The sequence below is a fragment of the Labrus bergylta genome, chromosome 3, assembly GCF_963930695.1.
Source record: "Labrus bergylta chromosome 3, fLabBer1.1, whole genome shotgun sequence".
NCBI classification, from domain to species: Eukaryota; Metazoa; Chordata; class Actinopteri; order Labriformes; family Labridae; genus Labrus; species Labrus bergylta.
In genome coordinates, this window is record NC_089197.1 from 22,281,840 (window position 1) to 22,309,701 (window position 27,862).

General features: G+C 39.4%; 2 protein-coding genes across 2 annotated transcripts; both read right to left on the reverse strand.

The window, feature by feature from the left end:
- Window positions 1-350: 350 nt before the first annotated feature.
- On the reverse strand, window positions 351-10,887 carry atxn1l (ataxin 1-like). Its single transcript, XM_020625811.3, has 3 exons — window positions 9,441-10,887; window positions 7,316-8,520; window positions 351-7,018 (listed from the first exon to the last, which is right to left on the reverse strand). The coding sequence occupies exons 2-3, from the start codon at window positions 8,396-8,398 to the stop codon at window positions 5,558-5,560; spliced, it is 2,544 nt and encodes an 847-aa protein (XP_020481467.2). The 5' UTR covers window positions 8,399-8,520; window positions 9,441-10,887; the 3' UTR covers window positions 351-5,557.
- A 145-nt stretch (window positions 10,888-11,032) lies between these two features.
- Window positions 11,033-27,794, reverse strand: mtmr10 (myotubularin related protein 10). The gene is made up of 16 exons (XM_020625600.3): window positions 27,269-27,794; window positions 25,550-25,610; window positions 24,345-24,481; window positions 21,955-22,027; window positions 20,900-21,042; window positions 18,704-18,797; window positions 18,401-18,548; window positions 17,729-17,816; window positions 17,389-17,477; window positions 17,034-17,164; window positions 16,824-16,893; window positions 15,967-16,037; window positions 15,565-15,737; window positions 15,292-15,462; window positions 14,643-14,825; window positions 11,033-14,079 (listed from the first exon to the last, which is right to left on the reverse strand). The coding sequence occupies exons 1-16, from the start codon at window positions 27,323-27,325 to the stop codon at window positions 13,468-13,470; spliced, it is 2,301 nt and encodes a 766-aa protein (XP_020481256.1). The 5' UTR covers window positions 27,326-27,794; the 3' UTR covers window positions 11,033-13,467.
- Window positions 27,795-27,862: the final 68 nt, after the last annotated feature.

Consider the following 27,862-nt stretch of genomic DNA (forward strand, 5'->3'; position numbering starts at 1 on the left):
AACAAGATCCTTTAAAAAATTCAATTCACGGCGATTGGCTATGACTTCCAGATGTTTATTCCTCTGCGATCACAAGCTATTTGGTTTACTCAGCTGTAGTTTGAACACCCATCTCTCTTAACCGAAACGTTTTCTGACATGACCGATTTAGCAACTTTATGAGTTCTAATAATACTGTAGGTGCGTAAAGTGTAGACATATGGCTTATGATATTTCTAATGTGAAATTCACAATGACATGTAAAGCGGCTAAAGGATCTCATTAACTCTTCCAGCACCAACTTCCACTTAATACATTTAAGATTCAACATAAAATAAGACAACTGCAACTAAAGAAACACAAGACACAGGTTGGATAATAGTTTATATTTATATTTGTATATATATATTATATTGTGTTTACTTAACAAACATGATAAATGCAATGTCTCCAAGTTAGCTGTAACAATAAAAATACAATATCTTTGTGTCCTTAAAGTACATAGAAATTAAAACAGCGAAACAAAACAAAAAAAACAAAGACCGCCCTAAGTAGTTCACAGAGAGGTACAAATATACAGTACAAATCTATTTTATTCAAAACGGTACAAATAAGAATGCAACAAAATAGAGATATTAATGCTTTGTTAAAGTCAGGTAGGTGTAGGGTATTCTAAGGGAGCACTTTCGGTCAACAACTCTAAGGCTTCAGATAAAGATCAATACATATTGGTACGGCCGTACAATATTAAAACTCACTATACAAAGTTCATACAACCTGGATTATACTTGAGGATTGAATGTTACATTTACATCATTGCATATATTTTGCAGATTTAGGCATGTTTAAGAAAAGACACTGTTTTCTGTTTCGTTTTTAGAATAGTTAACATGTCACATGTAAAGCAGTGTCACCTTGTGCCGAAAAAAAAATGTACATCATCAAATCTGAAAATACAGACTTCTTTAAAACTTGAAACCGTTCTCATTCTCCTGAATTCATATGACATCAGCGACACCAACACCGTCCTCAATTCACCTTTGCAGTTCAATATTGGATCAAACTATAGGAAGTTGTTCACACAAAGATTAAAACAAAAAAAGAAATCCCACTGTCAACATCACAAAACTAAACAAAACCAGTACATTACCATCAATGGAAAGCTATCTGATTTATGCAGCTTTTCTGCCTCCATTTATTCAAACCCATTTTCTCTTGTCCAGAGACTGTTGGTCAAAGCACAAGACACCAAACACAATCCATTAATGAAAGATATATATAGAAAAAAAACCTACTGATCGTGTGCAACTATAAAACAACAGATGTGTGCATGTCTGGCTGTCTATATGGGGACTTAATGGACTGCCCTCCATTGCAGACACTCTTGGCATCGTTTTGTAAAAAGTGCAGAGAAAAGCTTCCATTTACTTCACTTCCGCACATTAAAAAAACAAAACAAAAAAACAGTGAAAGGTAATTAAAAAAGGTAAGTGTGAGCAGAAAAAACATATTAAAAATGTAACTGTATAGATCATGACAAAAAGGAAACAAAAAGACAAAGTGGATGTCACGGCTTAACATTTCTGATTTGCTTTTGTACACAGCCTGAAAAGGGAACACCAAATCTACTAGAAGCATTATTCCATTATTTCACACACTGTACAAAGCAGAATTTAAGGCATTATCAACATGCGTTATCAAAGCTATCTATACAAAAAAAAAAAAAAACATTTATCTACAGAAACACACAACCTGCAATTCCTCCATGATTCTGTGTGCTCTAACAGTTTGAAACTCTTCAATATACCTACAGCTTTCATCAAATCCAATAAAAACACTGTGAAAGAGGGCTTTTAGTGCAATTACTTACAGCAACAGACTCAGTAATGTGAAGAGGATGTGTGTCATGTGACATCTTTGTGTTTTTTTTTCCTGTTAAACATGGCGGCACACACTGCTCAGAGCAGAGGGCCGAAACGAACAGGCTCATGGTAGAGCAGGTTGGTCTTTGCTGTGAGAATGAACAGGAGGTAAATTCACAGGTGGCACTGCATGCACCATTTAAAGCCCAAATGCATGTTGACCTAAAAGAAAATGCTGAAGTGTCGAGGCAACAGTGCCAAAACAACACACAAAAATCTGATTAACAGCAGTCTTGAGTGATATGGCTCCGACTGTGTGGCACCAAAAGAGACAGTCAAAGTTTACCGATCTGAGACTCTGCAGGGGGCTTTAAGTAGGAAGATTGAGACAACCAAGCGAAATATACAAGAAGCAAAACTACTCCACAAAATAAAATACTGGTGTGTATTCCTATTTAGAATAATCCTTTAACCAGACATCAGTGGGAAAAAAAATGGCTGCATCAGCCAACCTGCCCCTGGAGCCGTACTTAAGACAAAGAAGTTACAATACTGTGAGTTTACTGCATAGAAAACACAGAGACTAAATGAAATGTTTTCAGGGTTATGTCTATTGCTTAAAGCATGAAAACAAATGCAGTGTGGTGAACTTTGTGATGTCAAGATGTGTTCTCGTGTGAACAAAGATGTATAACTCATTACAAAGCATTTTAAAGGATAGATTGACAGTTTTTCCAAGTCTATCTTAACACCATACAAACTTGTTTCACAAGTTGTAACTATTCATAATCATTCACTGTATCCATGCCACGTTTGCATCATTTGCACAGTCAAATGAGTTGTATGTGCACACATGCCTGGCCAGAAAGCTCGTACTGATACAACTGGGGACACAACATGTGGATTCGCTGATCTACAGTACTGAATCTTAATGTAGAAAAGCAAATTTAACATCTTACAATTATAATGATAAATTGTGAAATGATTTTTCCAACAATAAAAAAAGTTTCAATTCTTTCAATATCTTTGTAATTGATACTAATATCAATAAGGTAGTAATAATAATGGAGGACAAATGAAAATAATAATTCAACAGTTACTTCAAAAGTCAATTGTGTGCAACAGAAAAAACTGCAACTTTGCGAGACACTCGTTTGATTGGATTGAAGCCTCATATTAGCATGGATAACGTTATTGCACAGAAAGATGGCTTTAGATTTCGTCCCACGATCTTTTTCATTAGATTTGCATCAGAACAGAAATCTTTGTGAGGCTACTGTTCCAAGGATGAGAAATGATTACCTTGAATAATTCTTGACGGGGGATGGTGAGGACTGTTTTAAAGAAAGACTTGAACAAATGTCAATCTCCCCTTTAAAGCTTCTAGTAATGACAGTACCAGAGGAGGAGAGTCTGGTAGGCCCATCTGCCTGCTGTCAGAGCGTCTGCCTGTACATCAAGTGAAAACAGAAGGGACAAAGGCTCTACAGGAAGGACACATCATAGTGCTGGGGTACAACATTAACACATCCGTCACATAGTAAGTTAACAACCATGCAAGTAGCTTTCTGAGTACATCCAATGAAAGGTAATACATCAGGCAATTCATGAAATGATCAAATGTTTTTTTCCCAGAGGTCAGTCCAAAGATCATGACAGTAAAAAAAAAAAAAAGAAAAGCAAGAAAGAAAACTGGTACTGTTTGATGTACACTTTCTAATGGGAATGTTTGTGTGAGGAATGCTATCTGATTATAAACCTCGAAATGATTCTATGTATGGTCTAATTGCACTTATTTTAAGTTTTACCCTTTCTGATTTTTTGGATTTAAGTTGTCAGGGATTAACATGTGTCAAGAGGAGGAAACTGCAGCATTCAACTTGGCTAATTTGTAAACAGAGTTAAAAAATGCAGGTCATTTTCTCTCTCTCTCTAATCACAAAATACTCAAAACAATACTTCAAACATTTTCCCTTCATTAAAAAAAATCTAAATCTACTGTACTGCGATTCTTATAAACAAGGTCAGTGTGAAGTCAATGAGTGACATTTTCTGTGCAACACAAAACAATCAAAAGACTCCCTGCATACAGCAGATCCAAGCACACAAGCCAAGGACAGAACATAAAATAAACTGATAATGACCGCAATGTAGTCCAGCCTTTCTTCTAGTTGCACTTGAGTAAATGTCATCAGTGAGATGCAGAATTTAAAAGAAGAATATTCAGCTTCAGCTATTTCCTGACAATTTTGTTGAATGTGGGTTTTGTTTGAGTAAAAATAATAAAGATTCAAAGAAATTAATCTAAATAGTGCATCATCTTTGAAAGACAGGGTTAAAGAGGGTTGGATCTCACACCTCTGATGTAAAGAGATATAAAACGGCCCACACAAAGAGTGGTTCCTGGGGGAGAGGATTACAGCAGCGTGCTGTAAAAACAACTATTGCTTTCATTTGGTAACTGAGCAAAGAGTTCATCAAATTTCGCCACCGACCTGCCCGCACATAGGGTTTCTCTCTAAGGCAAACAAAACACATCCCTTCTAAGTAGGCTACAGTGGCTTGTAGCCATTGATCTGACACGGGAATATGTCTCTGGTTTATTCCCGCAGGTGGCTTTGGTGATGACCAGCCAGTGCCTCCTCCTCCATAATCATGCTCTTGAAAATTGCATCAATAGTCACCAGTCTGGTCGGAAAGCTTTGAGGTATAGTGAGGAGGAAGGAGGGGAAATTATTGAGTATTAAGATTTACATGAAGTGATGGAAATTCTCTCGGATGATACTGGAATGTAAAATGTTTCTGTAAACACTTTCCATTCTGCAGCATTTATGCACATAAGCACAAACGTAAGGGCCCTCACCATAAAACAGAGGGCACGAAACAGAGGGAAGAAAGAAATCTTTTTTTTCTTCTTTTAGTTCAAACTGATCGCTGAACATACTGATTGATTGATTTTCCACCATCTTTGATTGTAAGACAAGCGGGGCGTGCCACACTTGGCCTGAGAGAGGATACTGTTCTTTGCAGACTGAGAGAGGATCTCTGCTGACAAAAGAGGTTTTAGACTCTTGCTTAAGAGCCGTAATGTAACATACACTGACTGTTAGCATCACCACAGGAACTGAGGTCAGCAACTCTACTCAGTTTTTTTGGGGGAAAATGCTTTTTGAAGGAAACAGGATCTTAGGAAAGGAGGAGACATAAGTCATAGGCTGTGAATCTTGTATATACATCAAAATCTGCAGAGTTGGTAGCTTTGCTGTGCTACAAGCACTTTTTTTTGGAGTTTGTGGTCATCCAAAGACAATTCTATCAAAAAGGAAGCCAGAGTTTTCTGAATGCAAAGGGTACCTCTTAGCATGGAAATGAGTAAGTGACCACAAAGGAGGGAGGGATTGAGATAAATGCAGTGTGTAAGGACTATGGTAGGGATCTCAACAGCTACATACTTTCTACTCAGCTCTTCATGTCCCTGTCAGACCTCAGCTGGCTGGAAAAGCACAGCCTTGTATCCTTTGGCTAATTGAAAACCACAACTTCTCTCCAGATTGACACAGATCTTGTGTTTTCTTTTTTTTTTTTTACATTTACAGTGTGCAAATCTCAAACATTCTGAGGCTACATTCGCACTCTTTTTGTTTTTTTCCTCTTTCTCTCCTTAGACTCATTCTTACTCTTGGCAGTCCATTCTATAGTTGCTACCAAATGTGATGCTACTTCCCTGCATTAGAGCGCCCCTCTATGGACAGTTTGATCTCCTGGGGGATGAAAGAGGGCCTTGTGTGGCCGGAGGTGCTTATTTGAGGGCGTGGCCCTTCGTCTCCCTTCATACTGTATCTTTGGAGGGCAGGTGACGACCAGCGCCTCTGAGAAGCACCTAGTGAAGCCTGCATTGCTGCCATCCCTGCCCCTGCAAAAGTAGAGCCCTCTGTGTGCAAATGGAAACTGCTCTGGCTCCTTGGATGCTCTGCTGAGGTCCTACTTGGTCTGATGGGTGGCTCAGTGTGCCCAACAACCCCAAAATGTCTGGCATCCTCCCTATCGACCGCATCTTTGTCTCCCTCTCTCTGTCTCTCTCGTTGGATTCGATCTAGCCTGAAATGCGACGTAGGCCTCGACTGCTGAGGGGCAGGTGGACCCATGAGCTGGTGACCAGGTCCTGACGTGGCGTTGGCTTTGCTTAAAGTTCTGGGCAGGCTCTGTTGTTGTTGCTGTGAATGATGATGCTGTGGTTGTTTCTGCTGCTGTTGCTGAAGCTGCTGCTGCTGCTGCTGCAGAGTAATGGACACGCAAACATCTCCTACTTGCAGATGATGGCAGGCCAGGCCGTAGAGCTGGGCGGTGCGTTCAGGGCTGCAGGAGGACCAGCCCTGCCCAAACACGAAGAAAGGGTGCTCTGGGGGCACGTCAATAGTGACTTTACTTTGCTGCTCCCCAACAGTAAAGTGAAGTGACACAAGACCAGGTCTCTGCTGGCTGGCACGGATGTCCACCACCATGCTGGAGTCAATCTTAAGCCCTCCACTCACCTCAGCGCTGCGCACAAAGTCCTGAGTCTGCAGGTCTTCCACACGCTTCAGTTCCCCTGTGGCCAGCTGGATGATGGCCCCCTTCATAAAATGTGACGGGTTGCCGGGAGCCTGGGCAGGAGTGTGGCTTGAAGCCAAGGCCTGAGTTACATCTGCTGCAGGCTGAACAAGAGGCTGCTGCTGAGGGGGTTGCTGCTGAGCTTGGGTCTGCTCCGCCCTTTCAGGGAGGCACACTCTGGCTGAAGAATCAGAGGTTTTAAAGCTTGGGTTAGAGGAGGCCATGGTGGTGGAGGCATAGCTGACTGATACATCATTAGCCTGTCCTAGATAGTGTTGCTGTGTCAGTTGTGGCTGATGTGGCAGATGATACTCCAGGGGAATAAGGACTGGTTGCCCATTGGCTATCATGACAGCATGGCCTGGTTGTCCTGTTTGTGCATGGACACCTGCCATTCTGGGGTCACTGTAACTCACAGTCCCCGCCGTGTACGCAGTCCGGCTCGAAATTACGCCTGTGTTCTCCCCATGGACATCTCTTGCTCTCTGGGCACCCTGAGAGAGGTTTAAAGGCGCAAAGGAGACCTCTTTCCTCAGTCCACTACCACTTTGGCTAGAAGACGCCAAATGACCAACGACCTGCTGCACCTGGAAGAGGATTAAAATAAGTTGTGTTTTTTTTCATTATTGGAAATTAGTACAGCAACAAAATGAAATGACTAGAAAAGGGACCAGTTGAACACAAAAATAAAATAGTAGATTACTCTGAAATACATAAGACTAGTATGACAGTATTCATGTAGAGCCAAGAACTAATCGCACACAAGCTATTAAACTAAGCATGACATTTGTTAACTTAACTGTCTTAACATACAGTATATGGTAGAGATAATCAGACTAGCAGGGAAACAAAAGTAGGATAGAGACGCAGTTTATGTGTCTTACCTCCAGGTCGCTGTCTGGAGTGCTGCGCTGACCAGGCGAGACTCTCCCCTCATGCCTTTTGTTCTGCAGGCCTCTTTCTTGGCTGTGCTCCTGCGCTGCAGCGCTGAATGCTACCTGCAGCAGACGTGAATTTCTGGCAGCGTAGGCTGGATCTAGAACAACAACCTCCCTGGCTCCCTGCTCTTTATCGCCTCCATTCATCTCTGGTTCATTCCCCTGCTGGCCACCGTGGGGTTCTCTGGTTGCAGTGGCAGCCCTGGCCACCTGAGGGTGGTAGTAGACTGGCATCCCTCTAGAGCTGACCTCTGTTGCAGACAGGACCCCTACAGTGCTGAGGTGCTGCTGGGCAGCTTGCTCTGAAGGATGCATTAATGGGACACTGCTGGTTGCTGCAACTTTGGCAAATGTGTGAGCAGCTACCTGGGCCTGGGGAGGTGGGGAAACAACACCTTCTTGTATGACAGATGGATAGGGAACTAGGTGGGACACAGTGTGGGGCTGAGGAATGGTGCCTGTTGGAGAGATTAATGACCCCGGGACAAAGCCAGGGGGGAGAGCGTAAGGTACTGCTGCATAAGGGGAACTAACAAACTGGAGAGAGGAATGAGGGATCTGGGCATATCCGAGAGGAGGATAGGAAAGGCCTGGGTGCTGCAGGAGAGGTGAGTGTACGGTGTAGGCTGGAGAAATGTGGCTCAAAACTGGGTGAAGACTTGTAGGTGATGGAAGTGCCACTTTGTAGAGCATACTGTATTGGTCAACAGACACCGCTGTTATGCCCTCAGAATTATCTACTCCGTAATGAAGCCCTGGCTGAGCTCGCAGCCACTCTGCAGTCCCTCCCTGAGTGTCACTGCTGGCTGCAGAGTTTTGGACAGGTCCAACTTCATCTTCTCCAGCACCACCGGCATTAGTTCCACCTCCACTGCTGCCGCCGCCACCACCACCACCTCCTCCTCCTCCTCCTCCTCCTCCTGCTGTACCACCTCCCCCGACCCCTCCAGCTCCAATGCTGTTACTACCTGGGAGGTCCCTCTTCTTAGGAGGCAGGCACTCCTGGTTGCGCTCCTGAGCTTGTTTCATTGCAATCCTCTGACCAAGTGGGTAGCTTTACTGTACTGCACAGGAACTGAAGCTTGCAAGCCAGTCAGCCTGCACACAGACCAGCTGGAAAAACACCTGGTTCACCTCATCTACAAATTCACCTGGGAAAAAAAAAAAAAAAGAAGGAAGGATTCATAATTACAATTAAAATCCCAGGAAGCATAAATCCAATCACATTAATGATCAAGCGATTACTATCGTTGAATTAGATAACACGACGCTGCAACATCCGAGTTATTCCTTTTTACCCTTTTAACTGGTTTCATGTTAATCCCTGTTATGACAGCATCACGCAGTCACTGTATATCTGCTTGAATCATTACACCTGACAGGAGAAAATGCAAAAACAATAAATGCACTCGACTCACACAAAGTTGGACCTACAAACACTCGAACAACAAGAATGATCTAAACTGAGATCCTCATCATAATGAATTCTACTTTGAGAGCAAAGGTTGAGGTACAAAGTGACATGTGATCAAACAGAGGTCGTCAAACAAATGTGTTACTGTCTCTGGTTTGACTGTGAACAAACACATTTAACTAAAAGACTCTTGTTTTTTAAATTAGTCCTTGAGTGTGTTCCAGTTTCTCTTAACATCAAAGACACATGCTCTCTTGAATGAGCCTTTAAACAGCACTAGATAGGAAACCTCCGCATCATAAATGTAGATTAAAAACACTTTTCCTCCAGTCACACTGTTAGCTAGTCGACAAAGTTAGCTCGCAACTTAGACTCATCATTTTCCACTAAACACAGGAAAGACGCCGAATGACACTGTTTACACTGACACTTAAAGAAGACGACGAGTTCTAACAGATAATGCCACATGGGGCCATTTAGTCATCGCTGTAATGTATCAGCCCAGCGGTTTCGGCTAGTTAGCTGAAGGGCTAACACAGCTAGCGACATGAACTGAGTGAACTCAAGCTCGGCTCACGTCTGCTTACAAACCAACATGGGCAATGTGCAGGACGCCCGTCAAACATGTCCCTGCTTTGACTCGCTGAGCAGACGTACCTCCAAATGTCATCGCGAAGGGGTTTTTTTCGTACTAAAAGTTGATATGCAGTGGGACAATTGAAGAAATCAAGGCTAGGGAGTCGAGCCCATTTCGAAGGCCAGCAGAGGCGCTCACCAATGACGTCACCATTTTTATTCAATTTCCTGTTTTCTTTTCATACAGAAATGATCTCCCACCTACACACACACACACACACACACACACACACACACACACACACACACACACACACACACAAATAAGAACTACAGATACACTTTGTATTATTTGCCCAAATAGAAATATAATATATTTTTTTACAGAAACTCTCAAATCGAAATATTTTCAGCATAGAGAAATGTATCATAACTCATCTGAAACAAACCGAACAAGGACTTTGTTTAAATGCAGGAAAGGTCAGTTGTGAATCTCTGTACAGTAGGGGGAGCTGGAGTTGAATGCAAAACATTTGTTAAATTTTTTTGCAAAGAAGGCCCTTCCCAACTACTACAGTATGAGATTACTTATTTCAGAACCTAATCAAGTGTAGATATGATCCATCATTTTAAGTTTTAACTTCACCTTCTGTGAATTTTCTTCTAATATTCAGTGATTTGGCTGAGTAAATATTCTGCTTCATGGCCTTTTCTAAACATGAATGGTAACTCTTGTCTCAAGGTTTTATTGCTAGATTTAGCTTTTAGGGAGCCCATTTGGAGTCTTAATTACTATACTGGTTTACTGGGAATAACATTTGCAGTTTCTTATGATTCAATTTCTCTGTTACAATATAATTAACTGTAGCCTTCTTCAATATGCATCATGTTATACCGTAATACTGGGTTCATTTTGTACTTGAGAGGTAAAGTAAGCAAATAGGCGGGGGGGGGGCTCAGGGTCAAAAACACCTGAGGTCTTTGGCCTCTGAGGTTCATCGTAAATATGCAGACGTGGGATATGAAAATGTAAAACATTTTTAACAATGTTAAAGACCAGCTTTAAGGACTTCAGAGTCTCCAAGAAGAAAAAGCTAACTTTTTTTTATTAAAGCAGAAAAAGCCCAGGTGTTATTCATTTATTAAGGTATACCAGCACCCTGCTGTAACAGACTTGTATAGCAGTTAATGGAAATTTCATGAAAGAATGACGCTGTTAAATTGTGTCGTCAGTCATTTTTGACTCAAAACATGAACAGTAAAAATAAGGAGACCCCTTGCATACCTTTACATTGTTGATTCCAGTCATCACACCTTTAAGATGTAGAGTATTTTTCTGCCTTCACTTTGTACAGACATTTTTCATGGTTAGCTGTTATCAATGAACCTGGGGTTATTGTTTTTATAGCCTACACTTTATTGTCTTTCTTTGGTCTTTGTGAACATGATTATTGTTATTCAGCAGGTGAGCTGATCTTGAAAACAACGATTTTGTTTTCTTCACTTTGCAGTACTGAATTTTTTCGTCCTCTTCTCTGATTGAACAAGTGTTGTGAGATAATTGATCATTTAAAAATAAACTCATTGAGATTAAAGGATGAAATCCGTAGATTCTTGTCCCAAGATAGTGTTTGTTTCCCAGAATCCAGTGAAATAAAAACCAGAACACAACATTCATTTGAAAAATAATGTAATGATTAGTTAATGGTACGCAACTGAGCCTTATTTTCTGTTAGGAAAAGAAGCTTAAGTGCAGGACCTCTGAATTAAACTGGTTTAAAAGAATAGATAAATCAACAATTCTAGCAAAAATACATGTCAACAGGTTTAGAATATAGTTACAAAAATGGTCAATCTTCCCAGAAAAAGGCACAGGGGATGTACAGTAGAAAATGCATCCCTATAAGAGAACATTTGCATAACTGAATAAATACATCTGCTGATAACAAAGATCAAACTGTGTCACATCGGAATCACAGTCATCATGCAGTTTCAGCAGAGTGCAACATTGTTCATTAGTGGAAACTTCAAAGCATATAAATATCTCTCAGGAAAAAAAAACAAAGACTAAATCAAAGGTAAAATATATTTAGTACCATTATTCAAAAATATTAATTGAAAGACTTCAAGCATATACAGTATTTATAATATTTGCCAAATTATATTCAACAACCACCTTAAAACAAACTATTCTATATATATTGAGTAAAATGTGCAACTATTAGCATTTGAGAGAGCAGGTTCTGCACTCGCACTATAAATGTCTATACCAGAAAACACCTGAACTAGTTATTGCCAAAGAATCAAGAGTTCATCTGCATATCATAAAAAAGCTAATCATTCTGGCATCCCAGGATCGATGCTCCTGTGTATTAGGACATGCATTGACTCTGTCCAGTGGTCTTGTAATAAAAATGATGCAGGGCTTCAAAGTGAATGCAAAACTGTTATTTTAAGACACTTTTAACAGCGCTAATTTGCATACCAGTTATAAAGAGGCACTGGACAACCGTTACATCTCCCCTGATGCATCTCAAACCACTTCCTAGTTCAGCAGCAGGTGAACTACTCAGGCAGGTACTTTTAAAGGGTGTCCAAATGGCAGAATCTTTGCAGCACGCTGAAAGTTTAGCTTGATCGATACATCTCTGACAAAAAATAAAATAAAAATAAATAAATACTGCCTAATATAATGTTAAGTGATGTCATAGCTGCATGCAGTTTAACAGTGTATACAGTTTGTCTTTTTCCTTTTGATCTCATTCCTTGTGCACAAACATGAGGCCTGTCAGGACTGTGTATCGGCGATGACAGACGCTTAATGAGATTTTATTTTTAAAAATCCAAATTACACACTTGGTCTACTTATGAAACTTGCCGTCCAAGTGATTCATTTCTGATGTGTCATGTGTGCTGCTTTGAAACTGTGTCACCTGTCATTTACCCATCAACCTCAGAGCCAGAAATGTAGTTCATTACATGCTAATCTAGAAATTGGTTTAAGTCAAAGCCCTTATCTGTCCCTTTGCTTTTATTTATACAGCAATTCAGCTACCATTAAGCTGAACAGTTTCTCCTCAGTGCCTTACCAGAAGGCCTCTAAAAAGTTCAATGAACCCCCCCCCTAAAAAGAGAGAGGGAAGTATCTACCACAGTTTTAAGCCCTCACAGCTTCACTTCCCACATGAAGTATTGCCTGCTCCATTAGAATTAAGACCCTGAATCAAACTATCTGCTACTTTCAGTGAAACCCCTACACAGCCAAAAAGATGGGCACTTGGAGCTAATAGCAGTAAGTTTGTGCAAAAAAGAAGAAGAGAGAAAATGAAACATTACATTCAACCAGGCCAGTTCCTATTTGTTTATCATATAAAAAGTACTGTTCAGAAATGTTATTTTCTGTTCCTCTTTCTGTTATTAAAAATAGATATTTACCCAAAATTACAAATACATTGAAATATTTGAAGTCAGTGTTCATTAAAATGCATCATTGTTGCTGCAAATAGTTTTTTTTTTTTTTTTAAATTATATGCATTACTATTTGGAAGGTTTTTTTCTTAAATTATAGTAGGGGAGTCTTACTGACCAACAAGAATGTGACAAAGGGCAAAGTGATATAACTGCTACACACACACTTCGTTAAATTGCAGTTATTGCTCTGAAACATGAAGTGTAGTTACTCAATATTAAATCTTGAAAAGCCATACAGCAGGTATCTGAGCTTGTCTTGAGAAAGGCCTATGCTAAGTAAAAAAGAAAACACACCTCTTGTAAAAATAAACTATTACACTTCACAGTCAGGTGAGACCTTCCGGTAAAAGCTCACAGGCAAATATGAAAGATGGGTTTCAGTTTAACTGAATGTATTTCCTGTAATAAACAAGATTGATTTAGTTCTAACACTTCAGTCTAGTAATTACCTCAAATTTTGATGCAGCATCAATGGTGCAAATTCTAGCTTATAAATGATAGACAATAATAAGTCTAAATTAAATGTAGCTTTTTCTTATTTTCATTCCTGGTATTAAAGAAAGGGGTCATTGAAAATAAGATGGTTAACTGTTAAACAAGCCTATACTGAGCTCAGAAAAGTCAGCCCTAAAGCCCATCAGATAGTATCATTAGCAAGAGTCTCTGTGGAGAGCCAGATTCTCGCCCCATTCAGAAATTTGCTAATCGGAGTCCCGTGGATGCCACGGCGGCACAGGTTTCCCATAGGGGAGAAAGGAAAGGAGGAGGTGAGGAAGTCTGGTGGTGTAGGGGGGTCATTTGGAGAGCTGGCCTTAAAATACATCCTCCTTTGGTCTGAAATGGGCCCACTTGGGCTGGGGAGTGGCGTGCCTCCTGGACTCGGTCCCTTATACCTTCTGAGGTGGCTCTGCAGTATCTCAATTTCATCCACTAGCTGGGAGAGCTTGTGATAGGCGGTGATGGAGCCTCCTTTGGGAATGCAGGCTTCAGGGACCCAGCGTAGGAAGAAAAGCTTCCAGAGAGCCATGTGTGAGGGCATGAAGAGGGGGATCAGGACACCCTGCTGGTCAGCTGGTCGGGAGAACCAATCCTTGAAGAAGCGCTCTGATGGGCTTTCGTCTTTCATTGGAGAAAAGTCAGACCTCAGCTCTGACATCAGAGACCCCCGCCGGGGAAACGGATCCTCACCACCTTTTACTCCATTACGTACTGATGCAGACGGCCCTCGCAATGTGGAGCTGTAGGATTTCTGCAGGAGGAAGGACAAGGTGTTAAACAAGATAAACTACAAGACTGGAAAACCATAGTTTGCCCACTTGTTCTCATTCTTTTTTAACTTCTTTACTTTGTAAACCCACAGCCGCTACGACGAGAACAACAGCCTCTGTACATGGGCGTGCAACATAACTTGTTCTCATTCTTAACATGTTTCATCAAATCATAAAAAAAATTGAAACTTAACCCTTTAGAAGAAACACTCATTTATATTGTGAAATAATTCAGCTTCAGCTGAAAATCTTTTGACTTGATGAATTGGTCATCATAAACTGACTCCGTCAACACAAAATGTGATTATTTTGGCAAAATACATCAGAGAATAGTTAGAACGACCAGCCTCAAATAATCATAAGTGGTGAAGGGAAAATATGGGAAATAAAATTGGAATATAAAAGATATAAATATTACAAGTTTTCTAGAGTTTTGAAAATCTTTAAAACCTGGTAAAATATCACTACATACAGAGGTTTAATACATGCAAGGTAGTACATTAGTTAAATATAACATTACATTAGGCATAAAACCTATGCGTACCTTTGCGCGTCTGAAGGTTTTCACTTCCCCGTTCTGCACACAGGCAGCTCCTTTCCCCACATACATGGGGTTGTTAAAGAGAGTTTGGTCTTTGGTAGAGAACTGCTGTGACCAGTCCCAAACAGGAGGGAAGTACACAGCCTCGTCTTCTCCTTGAGGGATGGCTTTATTCTTAGTGAAGTCCTGCAGAGGAAACACACGGTTACTCATACGATTTGTTCTGTAATACTCTGTACATGGTGGTAGACAGAAAATTGTACACCAGGAATAGAACATCATGTGAAGGTAAACAGAAAAACTAAAACCCCAAATACTTTAATTTGCCGTGTCAAATTTAGTGGCTACTTTGCTGATCAGGAGCTTAAATTTTGTATTGCATGTGATTTACATTGCATTCCTTCCTTTAAATTATCTGACACACGCAGAGGGAAATTATAGTGATTTACATGAAATAATACCACAAAAACAAGGTGCTTTGTAACACATGCTTACCTAGAAACTTAACTAGTGCTTAACTTGGACCAAGGACAGACACATGATATTGTTTTGTCTTATGATTACAATATCTAATACCTAATGTTTAATGTTTAAGCACAAATAAATAATTAAATAAACTGACCAAATAAATTCATAAACATTTGATCCTTACCATCAAGTGCTTGCGGCGCTGTTTGGGAGAATTAAAGAGGAAAGTACTGAAGAGTGGGATCCACATGCTGTCACTCAGTACTGTCAGATAAGTCTCTGTGAACTCAAATGCTGCTGGGTACTGGTTCATCATCTGCCACACACAGTCCAGGAACAGCATGAACAGTGGGGACTTGAGCGAGGGAAAAGAGGAACACATACAAAAAAGAAGTATAAGTGCCTTTGGTACCTCTGTTTAGTCTGTGAGTTGATTATTTACTGTCTAGGAAAATACCTCCACTTTCTCATTCTTCTTTAAGTGGTTACATCTGTCTAAGAAGCGATGGCCAGCCATCACCCACTCCTTCTGCACCAAACTCTGAAAGCCAACGATGCTGCGATAATGAGGGTCCAACATGAGCTGCACCAGGGAGGACACCACACCGTTCAGGTCTCTGTCTTCTTCCTCTGTTCAGGATTTTAAAAAGACAAGTACAATTTAAACAAGCTGTTTCAGAAAAAATGATATTCAAAGTTTTATAATGTATGACAAAGATTCTTATTTGCCCAGAATGTTTTTATGTAAGTTTGTCTTATGCACAACAGCTTGACAAACTCCGCTTGAAAGTATAAGGGATGACATAGTAAATACTAAAAGGGCTTATGACAGATAAAAAAAGTAGAAAGAGTGTTTCACCTTGAAGAATGACCGAAGCATTCTTTCCATCCAGGTGGTACACGATCTCAGCCGAGTGTTTCAAGAAAGCTCTGCGGACAAATAGAAAATAAATGTTATCTCAAAAACATGTTTCATTATTTTCTATAGAGTAGCATCCATTACTTTTGTGTTACCCATAAAAACTGACTCTCTCAGTTAGATACAAAATCTATTATCAAACTTTAATGGTTTTCAAAGCTACTGGAAGTGTGGGACTTTTATTAAGGTCTACTTAATTTTTAAGGTCTACTACCTTTTAAGTTTGTCCTATATATTTGGAAGTATCATTTTTTTAAATTCTATATCATCCTGCATTCTATCAGCACTCTATATCTTTACTGTGTAAACTTAACAATGGGTGCGTCTGGCAGCATGTTGCTAATTGCCTCATCTGACAACTACTCCGTGGCAAACATAACAGGCATTAAAAAAAAAATGTTTTGATAGAAATAGTGAAGCTTCTTAGCTGATGGTCTTGTTGGCTTTTGTAGTTCATAAATATGTATCAGTATTTATTTCTGTCTGTTTTATAACCAGCTAAAACCTCTGCACTTTATTTATAACTAAGCAGGCAAGCAGAAACAGCAGTGACTTGCTGGGTGTCAACTGATCGTAGATATTTAAGCTATCATGCTTCCACAAACATGTCACTACTGTCATGGGATGGGTGTACTTATACAGTACCTGTTACCAGTGATAATTTGTAACTTGTATAGAATGTAAGGAAAAACATATTGTTAGGGCAAACAAAACATTTTAATTGTGCTCTTTACAAACTACCTAAACATTAACGTAGTTTACAGAGAGCTTATGTGCAGAGTCATGTTTTGACATACCTGATGTGCTCCAGCCATCGTGAGTTTTCGATAGATGAAAGCCATCTCTCATCAGACTCTTCAAAAGGATCTGCACACAATCAGAATTGTTAAACACCAACACATCTACAAAACCATACACAACAGCAGTATGTCAAGAAATCCCTTACAGATGTTGAGTTCTTACAGTAGCCTTTACATATTTCTGTTTCCAGTTGATGTGATGCTTACCTATAACACAGATCTGCCGGATTCTGAAAAAAGCACTCTGGATGTCCTGGATGTTGGGCAGACACTTGTCTAGATCTGACCTGATGACTTCACTACGCTGAGGGTGGCTTTTTGTGATGGCGGTGAAAATCCTATCACAGGATAAATATAGATGGCAGTGTCAGCAATGTCTTAAAACAGATGGAACAACATGTCAGCGCTAAGCAACATTATTTATATAATAAGATGTTTTGCATCAACAAACTAATTGAGAATCATTTTCAGAAATATGTAAAATGATAAAAATCTCAAAACTTTATTTTCTTTAACCGCTGCAGCAAAAAAAATCTGTCTCAAGTTAAGATGTTTGCTGTACCTCTGTTCAATCTTCTTCTGCTGTATTGGATCACCTATGCTGGCCATGCGGACCAGAGCGCTTCCATTTGGGTGATTCCAACACCAATGCTACAAAAATAGATTAACAATAAGTCAAATTATCTTTTTGCATCTAAAAAGGTATCAGTTATATTGGATGCTACTTGGAAATGTCAGGCAATGTTTACAAATGACTGCATTGTTGCTCCCTAAATTGGCAAATAAATATTAATATAGACCCAAAACACTAACTGAACTAAAAAGGGATGAATCAAAAAGTATTCCTACTGAAGTTAATTAATTTACTTATTCCACAGAGAAATTCCAGATCAAGTACTCACAGGAATGCGACTGTCCAGGAGGAATATGGAGTAGGTTTTCAGATCCTGATCAGCAAGAGAAACTGGGACCACGATGTACTCTGGCAGACTAGAAAGAAGAGTAGTGTTTTAAAAATAAAACAAATGAAAAGAACACACACTTAAAAATACAGGAAAATTAAATGAAGAAAATCATCAAAATGCTTCCCATAATTTCCAAGACAGTGTAACCCTAGAAAATAAACACTTAGTCTCCTTTAGAATTTGATCATTTCATATGAGACGGCAAAGTTTGTTACTTATACGCCAACATTGTGTGTACCTTAAGCCTTACAATTTTGCTGTGTCTGTACCAAACATATAAGCTAAGGGTCCTCAGCTTTGAAGTTTTTTTTCTGATTGACAAGAATGTGAATCAGAACCCACAATGCTTTCAGCAAAGAACTCAGGTGACTATAGCGTACTGTAGAAAAAACACTTGTCACACTGAGAAATTCACAACCTTTTTTCCTTCGGTCACTCATGATGTGCGTACACTGGAAATATTCTGTCTTTCGAAAACATACAGAGTGAAAATAAAGAGTGAAATTCAGAGTGCCTGTAAAAACTAAGGCCAATTAAAGGAGCTACAGACACACTCTTCCAATGACGCACATCATAAATTGTCTATAACAAACAACTTGAGTTGAAAACCTTGATGAGATGGCAAAGCCCTCGTTGATGGAGCAAACCCTCCACTCTGATGCTCCTGTTCTCTTGATCTCACGATCCCAGTCTGAAGGACGGTCAAAATTTGGGGTCTGAAATCCTCCTCGAGGTTTGGATCCATTGACTCGCTCTCCTAGAAACACAGGCACAGGTACGGATTATTTCTTGAGCATGATGCAGAGAATTAAACATGGATAAATGTGGGTTAAGAGAAAGGTTTAACATTAAGTTAAAAAAAAACATGTCTTTTAGCAGCAGTTAAAGAAATGAAGCAACCTTTTTGCATACCTTTAGTTTCATGATATCTCCGTCCTTGATATTCAAAGCCAAAGAGCAAATGAAGGTCAGCTGGATGGGAGTAGTGGGCAATAGCAAGGCAAACCTAGAATAGAATAGGTTAAAATACAGCTGATTGTTGGAATCAATTTAATGTTATCAAGGTACATTAAGTTTCCTCTTCATTCACCTTCCCAAATCTGGCACTCCCTTTTTACAGATACAGTTGCTGGTCAGTTGGAGATTATCTTAAGTTAATTGCTGTCCAAAGCATTATAGCACAATTGTGTTGCTCATTTTGTGATTTCAGGACGATGCTAGCTCTTAAAGCAACATGTTTTAAAGAAAAAATTGAGTCCGTCTTTGCGGTTTTGTGCAAACCAGCTCTTACAAGGTCTGCAAGGGGAACAAACCACAAACAGACCCAAGCAGCAGACCAGAGCTTGAACAAGTGTTTTGGTTGGTGGAAAAGAGTTAACATTAGATTGCTATGATATACTGAGGAACGTCCTTAAACCATACAAACACTAGAACAAGTGAAACCTTGGAAAGCAAATGTTTAACTGACAGCCTCTTGCTCTGGGTTGTCGGGACTGGATCTGCCTGTGGCTCCACAGTGGAGTCACACAAAGCAGTCCATTCAGTAGTTAAGCTGTGAATAGCATGAGAGGACACAGAAAAAGTGTGTAGTGTGGAGGCAAGGCTGCTCCCAACTCTGTAATTTCCTATGGCAAAATGAGCTATTATAGAGTGACTTAATTCCATATGTCACAAAGTAAAAAGAACTGAGCCCCTTCACACAGTAATTACATACATGGTGTCCATAAATAAACTCACAAGGAGCGAGGAAGGGCAGACTCATTCCATACAATAAGATGAAACCTACATTTTTAGCTTATTAAATAAGAGTAAAAATACTATTTCCAATCAAGTACCATAATGCAATGCTGGAAGACATACAGTATGTGCTGCAGGTATGTGCTCTGGAGCTCCATAAACCTACACAAAAATTGTTCCCAGATGACATGGTTAGAGATCAGACATTTAACTGGGTACACGGACATTCTCGTACATTTCATTGGCACACTGTAAAGAGATTCACAGCTGCATTTTGCTTATGGGTGATGTAGTGAAGCTGCAGGGAGCAGAGAGCTCCTCTAGACCTCTGCGTAAATAATTCACAAGTATACTTATCAAGCAGTCACATGTTTTCAGGGTCTGGGTCTGACAGGTTGTCTGTCATAGGTGTATCTGCTAAATATGTCCCCAAAGGACTGTAAAGACTTTGTAAAACTAAGTCTATATGGAAAAGCCTCCGTACAAACCAACCACTTGTCCACCAGTGCCCCCGACTCATTTAATCTAACAGAAAATAAATGTTTTGTCTGTTCTTTTGGGTTACACTACATTTAAGTGGTTGTAATCCCTGCAATGTTCAAAGTCTTCACTTAATGAATTGATTGCATCTCTATTGTTAGTCACTGTGTCTGAACTATTAAGATGTCCTTTTCACTTGTGTTCAACTATCTTCTAAAAACACCACTGGTAACCCACAACATATCAAGACATTTTATCACTATGTACTAATAATGCAACTGATTTACAGATCTATCAACTGAGCTCTTTTTATGAAGAAAAAAAACATCAGCCCATCCAATCTTTAAGTGCAGGAGATGAGTCAGAGTCAGCTGCCAGTTGTTCCTACAATCAGGATCATTCTTCGCCATGAATACGCATTGTTCTCAGTGTCTTCTATTCAATGTTCAACTACTGGCCACTGAAAAGTTTGTCATTTCTATGTGGATGGAGAGTGATAACAGTTTCAGACCAAAGCGGGTATGATAAAAATATCCTTGTCACTGAGGAAAGGGGTTAAAGCACTGAAACTGAGTGTGTGCATGGGGATCTCGCAGAGTGAAGGGAAGGTTTAAAGGGAACGTTTGGCCAGCAGAAACGGTGAAATGGTCAGGGGAGCCAAGGCAAAGGGAATGGTTGATACTGAGCTATTAGTCATTCCAGCTATGGTATTAATAGACAGGTTAAAGTCACATTGTGTTTCATCTTTTTGTAATTCAGTTTGTCATTTATTGTTATTTATTAAGCAGTATCAATCTAATATTTTAACGCTAATTTGTATACCTTTTTTTCTTTTGGTATTTTCTGTACTTTAACAAGTGCCATCAATTATTAAAATGTGGTTTTACTCACCTTTTTGGCGCTCTCAGGTCCAGCCTCATCAAAGCAGAACCTAATGATGCGCAGGTCTTTACAGTACAGGATGAGTTCCGTAGGGTTGAACTTCAGCTTTTGGTTTGACCCCAATACTTTCTTCTTCCCCTTTGTATCATTAACTGAGAAGAATAAACACAAAATGTAACTAGAAAAACCAACAATCACATTGATGTCAATGCTTACGGAGGCAAGTTTTGAAGCATCTCCCCTTCAACACAACTGATATAAATATGAACCACTTGACTATTCAAAAAACTTTTAACCAGCTTTTTTCTCTGCTCTTCCAAATAGTAATTGTCTTTATTTTCAATACATCATGTTTGTATAAAAATACTAAACATATGTTACAGAGGATGTTTTACTTCCTGCAGTAAACAGGGCGTTGAATCATCCTACAGTGATGATGTTGTCTTTAGAGGTTTAGTTCAAAAAGGTCAAAAACAAGCTGGCTTAATCTAAGCCTCATGCTTCATCACTGTAACACAACAAACCTTCCTCTGGGCAGTTCCCCTTGCAGTGTCAGCCATCAACAGCAATGTGATATATAAACAAGACTAATCCCTGCCTTGCTGCACCGCCACTAATCACTGGTTTAGCTGTGACATCACTTGTGATCAGACTGCTGATCAGGACAGAATAACAAGAGGATCCCAATCATCCCAGCTGTCAAATATGGAAGGGGTTCTGGTCTAGCTTTGTCTATGATGTAGAGATCAATTCATAAAAATGATAACCTAGGATGCTAGTTGTATCTTGCTAAGTGTTATTTACCAGTCATTCAATGTAGATGCATTACAAAGAGTAAAAGATTTAACAGCTTCCGAATACTATGAAGTACAGGCTAAAATGTGTATTAGCTTTCTTCAATTTTTAACATATTAAGGAAATTAACTTTAGTTAGGGCTCTTGTAACAGTATTTTCACATCTAGAAGAAAATAAATGCCATGTGAATAAAAAACATGACGAATCATTTCACAGAAAAAGAGACTTGCCACAAGTTTTATGTTCCAAATGTTGGAAGCAGATGTACCTGTTACTACTTGCTCCAGGCAGGTGAGGGGGATGTCGTGCTCTCCCAGCAGAAGGTGGGACAGCTTGGATTTCTGTGGGAAGAGGAAAACAAAAAAATACATAACTGACACCTCATTGTTACTATGACATCCAGAATTCACTGAAACATTTCCTTATTTACTGGTGGGTGGATTGGCCACTGACACTGTGCAACAATCAAGTCCCATTTTGTTATTGTGGCAACAGACTGCCACATAGCTGGAAATGACGTCTGCTCTCTCACTTCTTGTGCGATATCAGTGACAATGTAGCGCAGGAAAGTACACGTTTTCCTTCCTCCTTGCCAGATGCACAGTACATAAAAACAAGGATGTGGAAATACCAGTATGTGAGCTATTCAGCGTTATACTGGTGGCAGTAAAAGATTTAACAAGCATAAAACTGAAAATTAAGTCATGTGAGCCTATTCTTTGATTCAGGCTCACATTACTGAAAACATCTTTTAGAACTGTATGAAGAAGTTAAAAACAGGTTTTGACAATTCAGCTACCTTCAACTCCTCTCATCCTGCTTTATTCATTATTGTTGATTCCACATTTAGACTATATTAGATTCCACAGGACAAAAGGTTTTGGGCATGGTTCAGCAGATCCCATTACTGCTGAATAAACATTCTAAAATCAGAAATGTTGTTGCCCATGTCGGCACCAGTGACACCTCCAACCCCAGTCAGAGGCACTCAAGTCTTTTTAAAGTACTCAAAGTCAGCAAAAAAAAAACATTTTTCTCTGCTCCCATCCCCTCACTCCATTGAGGTGTTGACACAAAATATGAAAGGATCACTTTAAATAGCTATTCTGACTTTCATGTCAACAACGCTGCAAATACAAATGCTATGGACATTTTAGATAACTTGTCATCTCTCTTGTGCAACATGAGCAGAGGGCCTCCTACTGCCACAGGAATAGGTAAGACTTATTATTACAATATGTATCTCTAATACCGCAGACATTCCTATTCCTGATCATTTTTGTGTTTTCTTTAATACTTACATATCTGCATCAAAACAGTAAACCCGGGCGGGGATAGTTTTGAGATTTATTACATAATACATTTCAAACCATTAATAAAAAATACACGCATGTCCCACCCAATCAAGAGCAACAAAACTACTCTGCTCCTGCTCAGGCCACCTACAAGAGTCTAAGCCAGCTCCTCACTGCGTCGCCTTGAGCAATTAGCTATCAACGTATCACCTGTAATCTATTTATCGGATTTATCAGTCTAACCTCTTTACCTCTCCGCCTCTCTCTCCCTCCGCTCTTTGCTAAATCATGCTGGTGTATGGTCTTCCTGGCTAAACACCAGTAAAGATGACAGTTTGTCATGCGATGGATTTTGAGAAATAGCGGGCAATATTTTGGTGAGCCATGGCGGAGTCTTACAAAAGCACTCACGCATGTGGTGCGTTCATTCCTCCCAAGAACAGTTAACCAGTTTTGCACAGACAGCTCTGGGCTTTGCCAAATAGCTTCATCCTGCCTTCCTGCACTTCAGCCCCACTGTACATGCCTACTGAATGCGAACAGTTCAAACTAATTGGCAGTCGGCTGCCATCAGTATGGTGTGACCTTAAACACGCTTGCTTGCAAGCATGTCATGTTTCCTTGGCCAGCAGCAGGAAAGACGGGGCCACAAGGACAGAGACTGAACTTTCACAAGCAGGCAACTTCTCAAGTATAAAAATCTTTTCTTTATCAATCTCATTCACAGTGACTGACACTGCTTCTACTGAGAGAGTCACATCTGATTTCATAGCTGTAAAAGTATTTCCTAGTGAGATTGACAAATCCTAGAAACAGAAAAAGCAGAAGATAGTTCTGAAAGTTCCTGTCTGGTCTCTACATTGTTTTTAAAGCACAAACAGAGAAGTTCATCAAAAGACAATGACAATGTGCCCGCCATCAATATAAATGAATAATAATCCATTCAGATCATCAAAAAGAGGGCATCTTAAACAGAATGAAAATCAGTGTTGTGAAAAGTGGATGTGTTGGCCTACACCATTCAGTGTTTTTGCACTTTATATGAGCAGCATACATTATGCACCTGTGTCAATTAAAAAATGAAACGTTGGTGGTGAACAAAAGCTGTATAGTAAACAAGCAGTTTACTACAGCAGCATAGTAAACAATTCAGAGAAATAGCTTAGCTTACAAATAGACTATGGTATAAGAAAATTAAACAGTTGTATCACCTTCTTCTTTATTATTTTATTATAATTGTTATTATTATTATCATAATGACATTATCATTGTTATATACTACTAAGAGTGGCTAACTATAACTTTTTTTTTTTTAAACAGCGCAGTTTTATTGCTGTAGAGTCAGTCTTGACAGATACAATACCTGCTTTGTTGGGGCATCTTGAGGGATGAAGGAGACCTTAAAGTTGGTGCATATCAACTTCCCCCAAAGGTCATCCTGGCTGCTTTCAGCACTGATGCATTTCTTCACAAAGTTCACCTCATTAACTACAATCTCCCCTGGTGACAAATGGGAAAAGAGGAAAAAACATTTGTATTAAGGGCAAACCTGTGGTCTATAGCTACCATTCAAGAAATAAACACAAATAGTCAGGATAACAGAGGCAACGTAAAGAAGATAGTGGTTACTTGTCAAGACAGTGACTCTCCAACTTGTCTTATAATCTAATTCAGTATGAAGCTTTGGGGTAGAAAAGTATGTGTCAGAAACATCTCAGAAGTTTCCCAATAATGCTGCGAGAATTACATGCAAGTCTGACAGAAACAAAAAGTAGTTCTACATGTCAAACTTTAATTTCCAGTGGGAAACAAAGGAATTCAATCCCATGACAATGTACAATATAATGTTCTCTATATTTAATGAAGCATACAAACAAGCAGGGGGCTTACTTAAAATTGGAGGACGTAACCATTTTCACTCCAAATAATTGACAGACTATAAATCACAGGAGCCTGATTAGTCAACGGCTCCTCCCACACCCAAGTTTTTGCTTCAGGAGGAGGAATTTAATGAATCTGCCTTACTTAAAACTTCAGTGCCATTATAGGAAAGTAAGCATTTATTAGCACATCTCGAGATACTTTAATATATCACACTTCAATGGTAGAGCTTGAAGGTTGTTGCTTCCTGTAAAAAGATAACTTCCTATTTCGTTAAGGTGTAAACACCATGGGGCCAGACAGGAACTATGCTGAAACTGCTCTTGCACATATTGACAGCAGAGAAATGTTTCTAAGTCCTCATAAGAGGATGCACTCTCGTTGCAATAATACAAAAAAGAAAACAACTTAAATACCCTTCACAGCAACTGCACTTTAATAGTTCAAATAAAGTGGAGCTGATTGTTAAATTTACAGGTAAAAAACGTTTTTGCCAATGGTCTTAATATTGACTCAACCAATTAAAAAAGTGAGGATATTCTTTCTTCTTACATCTAAAATACCTAAAATAGCTGTATTTTCTAGCTCCTGATGAAAAATGTATTCAAAAAAGTGTGTCTTTTTCCTGTTGTCACTTCTCTTCACTTTTGTTGCCATCTATAGAAATAATGTTAAAATAAAACTTACCTTGTAGTAACTTGGGCTCCAATTTTTTAATAGGCTGTTCAATAGTTTTCTTCACATCAGTCTGGAGAAAAAGCACAAGGCACATAACAGTCAAACACTAGTGTGTCAGGTGGTTAATGAATGATGGAGAAGATGGAAAAACTGTGTCACTATTAGGTGGAGAGGCCAATGAAATGTGCCCTTGTTTAGTAAACTGAGAATAAAATATCACTGGTTTCTAGGTGCTGGAGGGACACACGGAAAAGACTTGTATTAGGAATTCCCAACACACCTAAGGTCCAACCAAGCCCACCACCATACCTCAATAAACATCCAGATAGTTTACAGGATCTATTTTTTTTTTGATAAAATAAACAGTTACAACATGCAGTAAGGTATGATAATCCTGGTGCATGCTATCAAAACAACTAGAGGAAACCAAAGATACACAGCTGTCAACTTGTGCTATTAATACTGTGTATACCCATATGCTGCTGCTGATATCTGCAGATACAATGACAGCCTCAAAGTATTTGGACAGTCATGTGTTTTTCAGTGTTGGCTTTACTCCAGCACACAGATTTCAAGTGAATGAATGACTATGGGGTTAAAGTGCTGACTTTCATTTTAAAAGGGTTTAAGGGGGTCGAGGAATGGCAATCAAAGTCTTTACACCTAGGATTACGTATTAAGTCGCTCAAGTTTCAAATGTGGTAGTAAAATATCCTTGAAATAAAGCTAAAGATAGATATTCAGTCCAAGTTTTGTGGTACGAGACAGCACAGCCACAGAGAGGCCTACCCAAATATACTATACACTACAAAGCAAAAGCAAAAAAGGTCAGAGCTTGTTTTGTATCAGGTAATGGCTGGAGTTTTGCATCATAAAAAACATTATGTTATGCCCATTTGTTAAGAAAAGTGAGTGAGGTAATGCCACTGAGCAGGGTCACAGTCGGATTAATGTACTGTCCACTGTTCAGACCTGTTTATCGAGTGCATCTTTGATACTCCCTTATAAATGTGTTATCATAGCGGCATGTGTTTTGCATTTAATTCTAGCATGGCAACACGCCTAGCTAAATACTTTATATGGGTCACCCAAAATAATGCTGTTCTCAGTTTACTTTTTTTTTTTTAGCAATTACCACAATCAGGGCAAGTTAATGCAAGTATGATGATGACTTAAGTTAATCTACTGACTTAAAACTGGCCCTGACCTTGCCCTGACAAACACAGATATTTTTGTGGGTTGTTTTTTCCAGATTCTTAACACTGTAAGCCAAAGTAAGGTAAATACTGCGTAGAGAAAGTCATCTTATAGTTCAGTAATTCTTCTCCTTTTCAAAGTGGAACCTGATTCATCATACAGGTTTCAGTTCTTCAAATCTAACAGGAACAGAGGGGGGCAACCTTGTTCCACTGACATGTTACTTTACAGTATCTGTAAAGACGCAAAGTGCAGCCTTGTTTAATGTCTCAGCACTTTTTGAATCTATGAATATCAAAACTTCATAATCGGTGAGTTCAAACAAGAAAACAGCAAAGGGAGAAAAAAAAAGGCCAGCATTCATACTTTGACTATCTTTACTTTCCATCTTAACCATACGTCAAATATCAAGCTTCCTTCCGCATCAACCCAGTCACAACTTCAGCATCGAAAAATATATTTAACACTGTATCGTCTTCATCCACAGTGAAAAGTAGACCATATTGCATTTGGACAAAGTTAAAAACATACCTGTACAGGTGGAAGATAGCACTTGAAGGTCGGTTTTATGGGTTTGCCAGAAAACATTGTTTATTTCCGCCCTTTCAGTCCTGAACAAGCAAGTGGGGGAAAAACAAAAAAAAACAACCTAAAAGGCGCCTCCAATAAAGTTTAGGTCAACCATTAGCTGAGTACATCCAACACGTCTGTTAAATATTCATCGAGAGAGTCTGGGCCAGCGACGGGACTCCTCCATTTCGATAAGCAGTCAAGTAGCTGGCTGAAAAAGTTGACAGAAGTTAAGGTTGAGTCGTCGGCGTTAGCTTGTCTGGCTAGCTGAAATAAAGTCCTACATGAAGTGTATCGATGTCGTGCTCACGCATATATAAAAAACTATTATATAATACAAAGACGTTCGTTGTGTGACTACATTGTCTTTCCACCTGTTACTGTCTTAGTTTCCCCCTCAGTGACTTCCTGAAAGTTAAACAAATTCAGCCAAACGTAATACCTGGTGCTGAGAAGGACTTAACGGCCATGTTTATAAAGAGCCGAGGTCCCGCCCTACTTCCGGGTTCCGCTGTCGACCTTTATTCTTGTACCGATATTTTGTTTCATCAAACT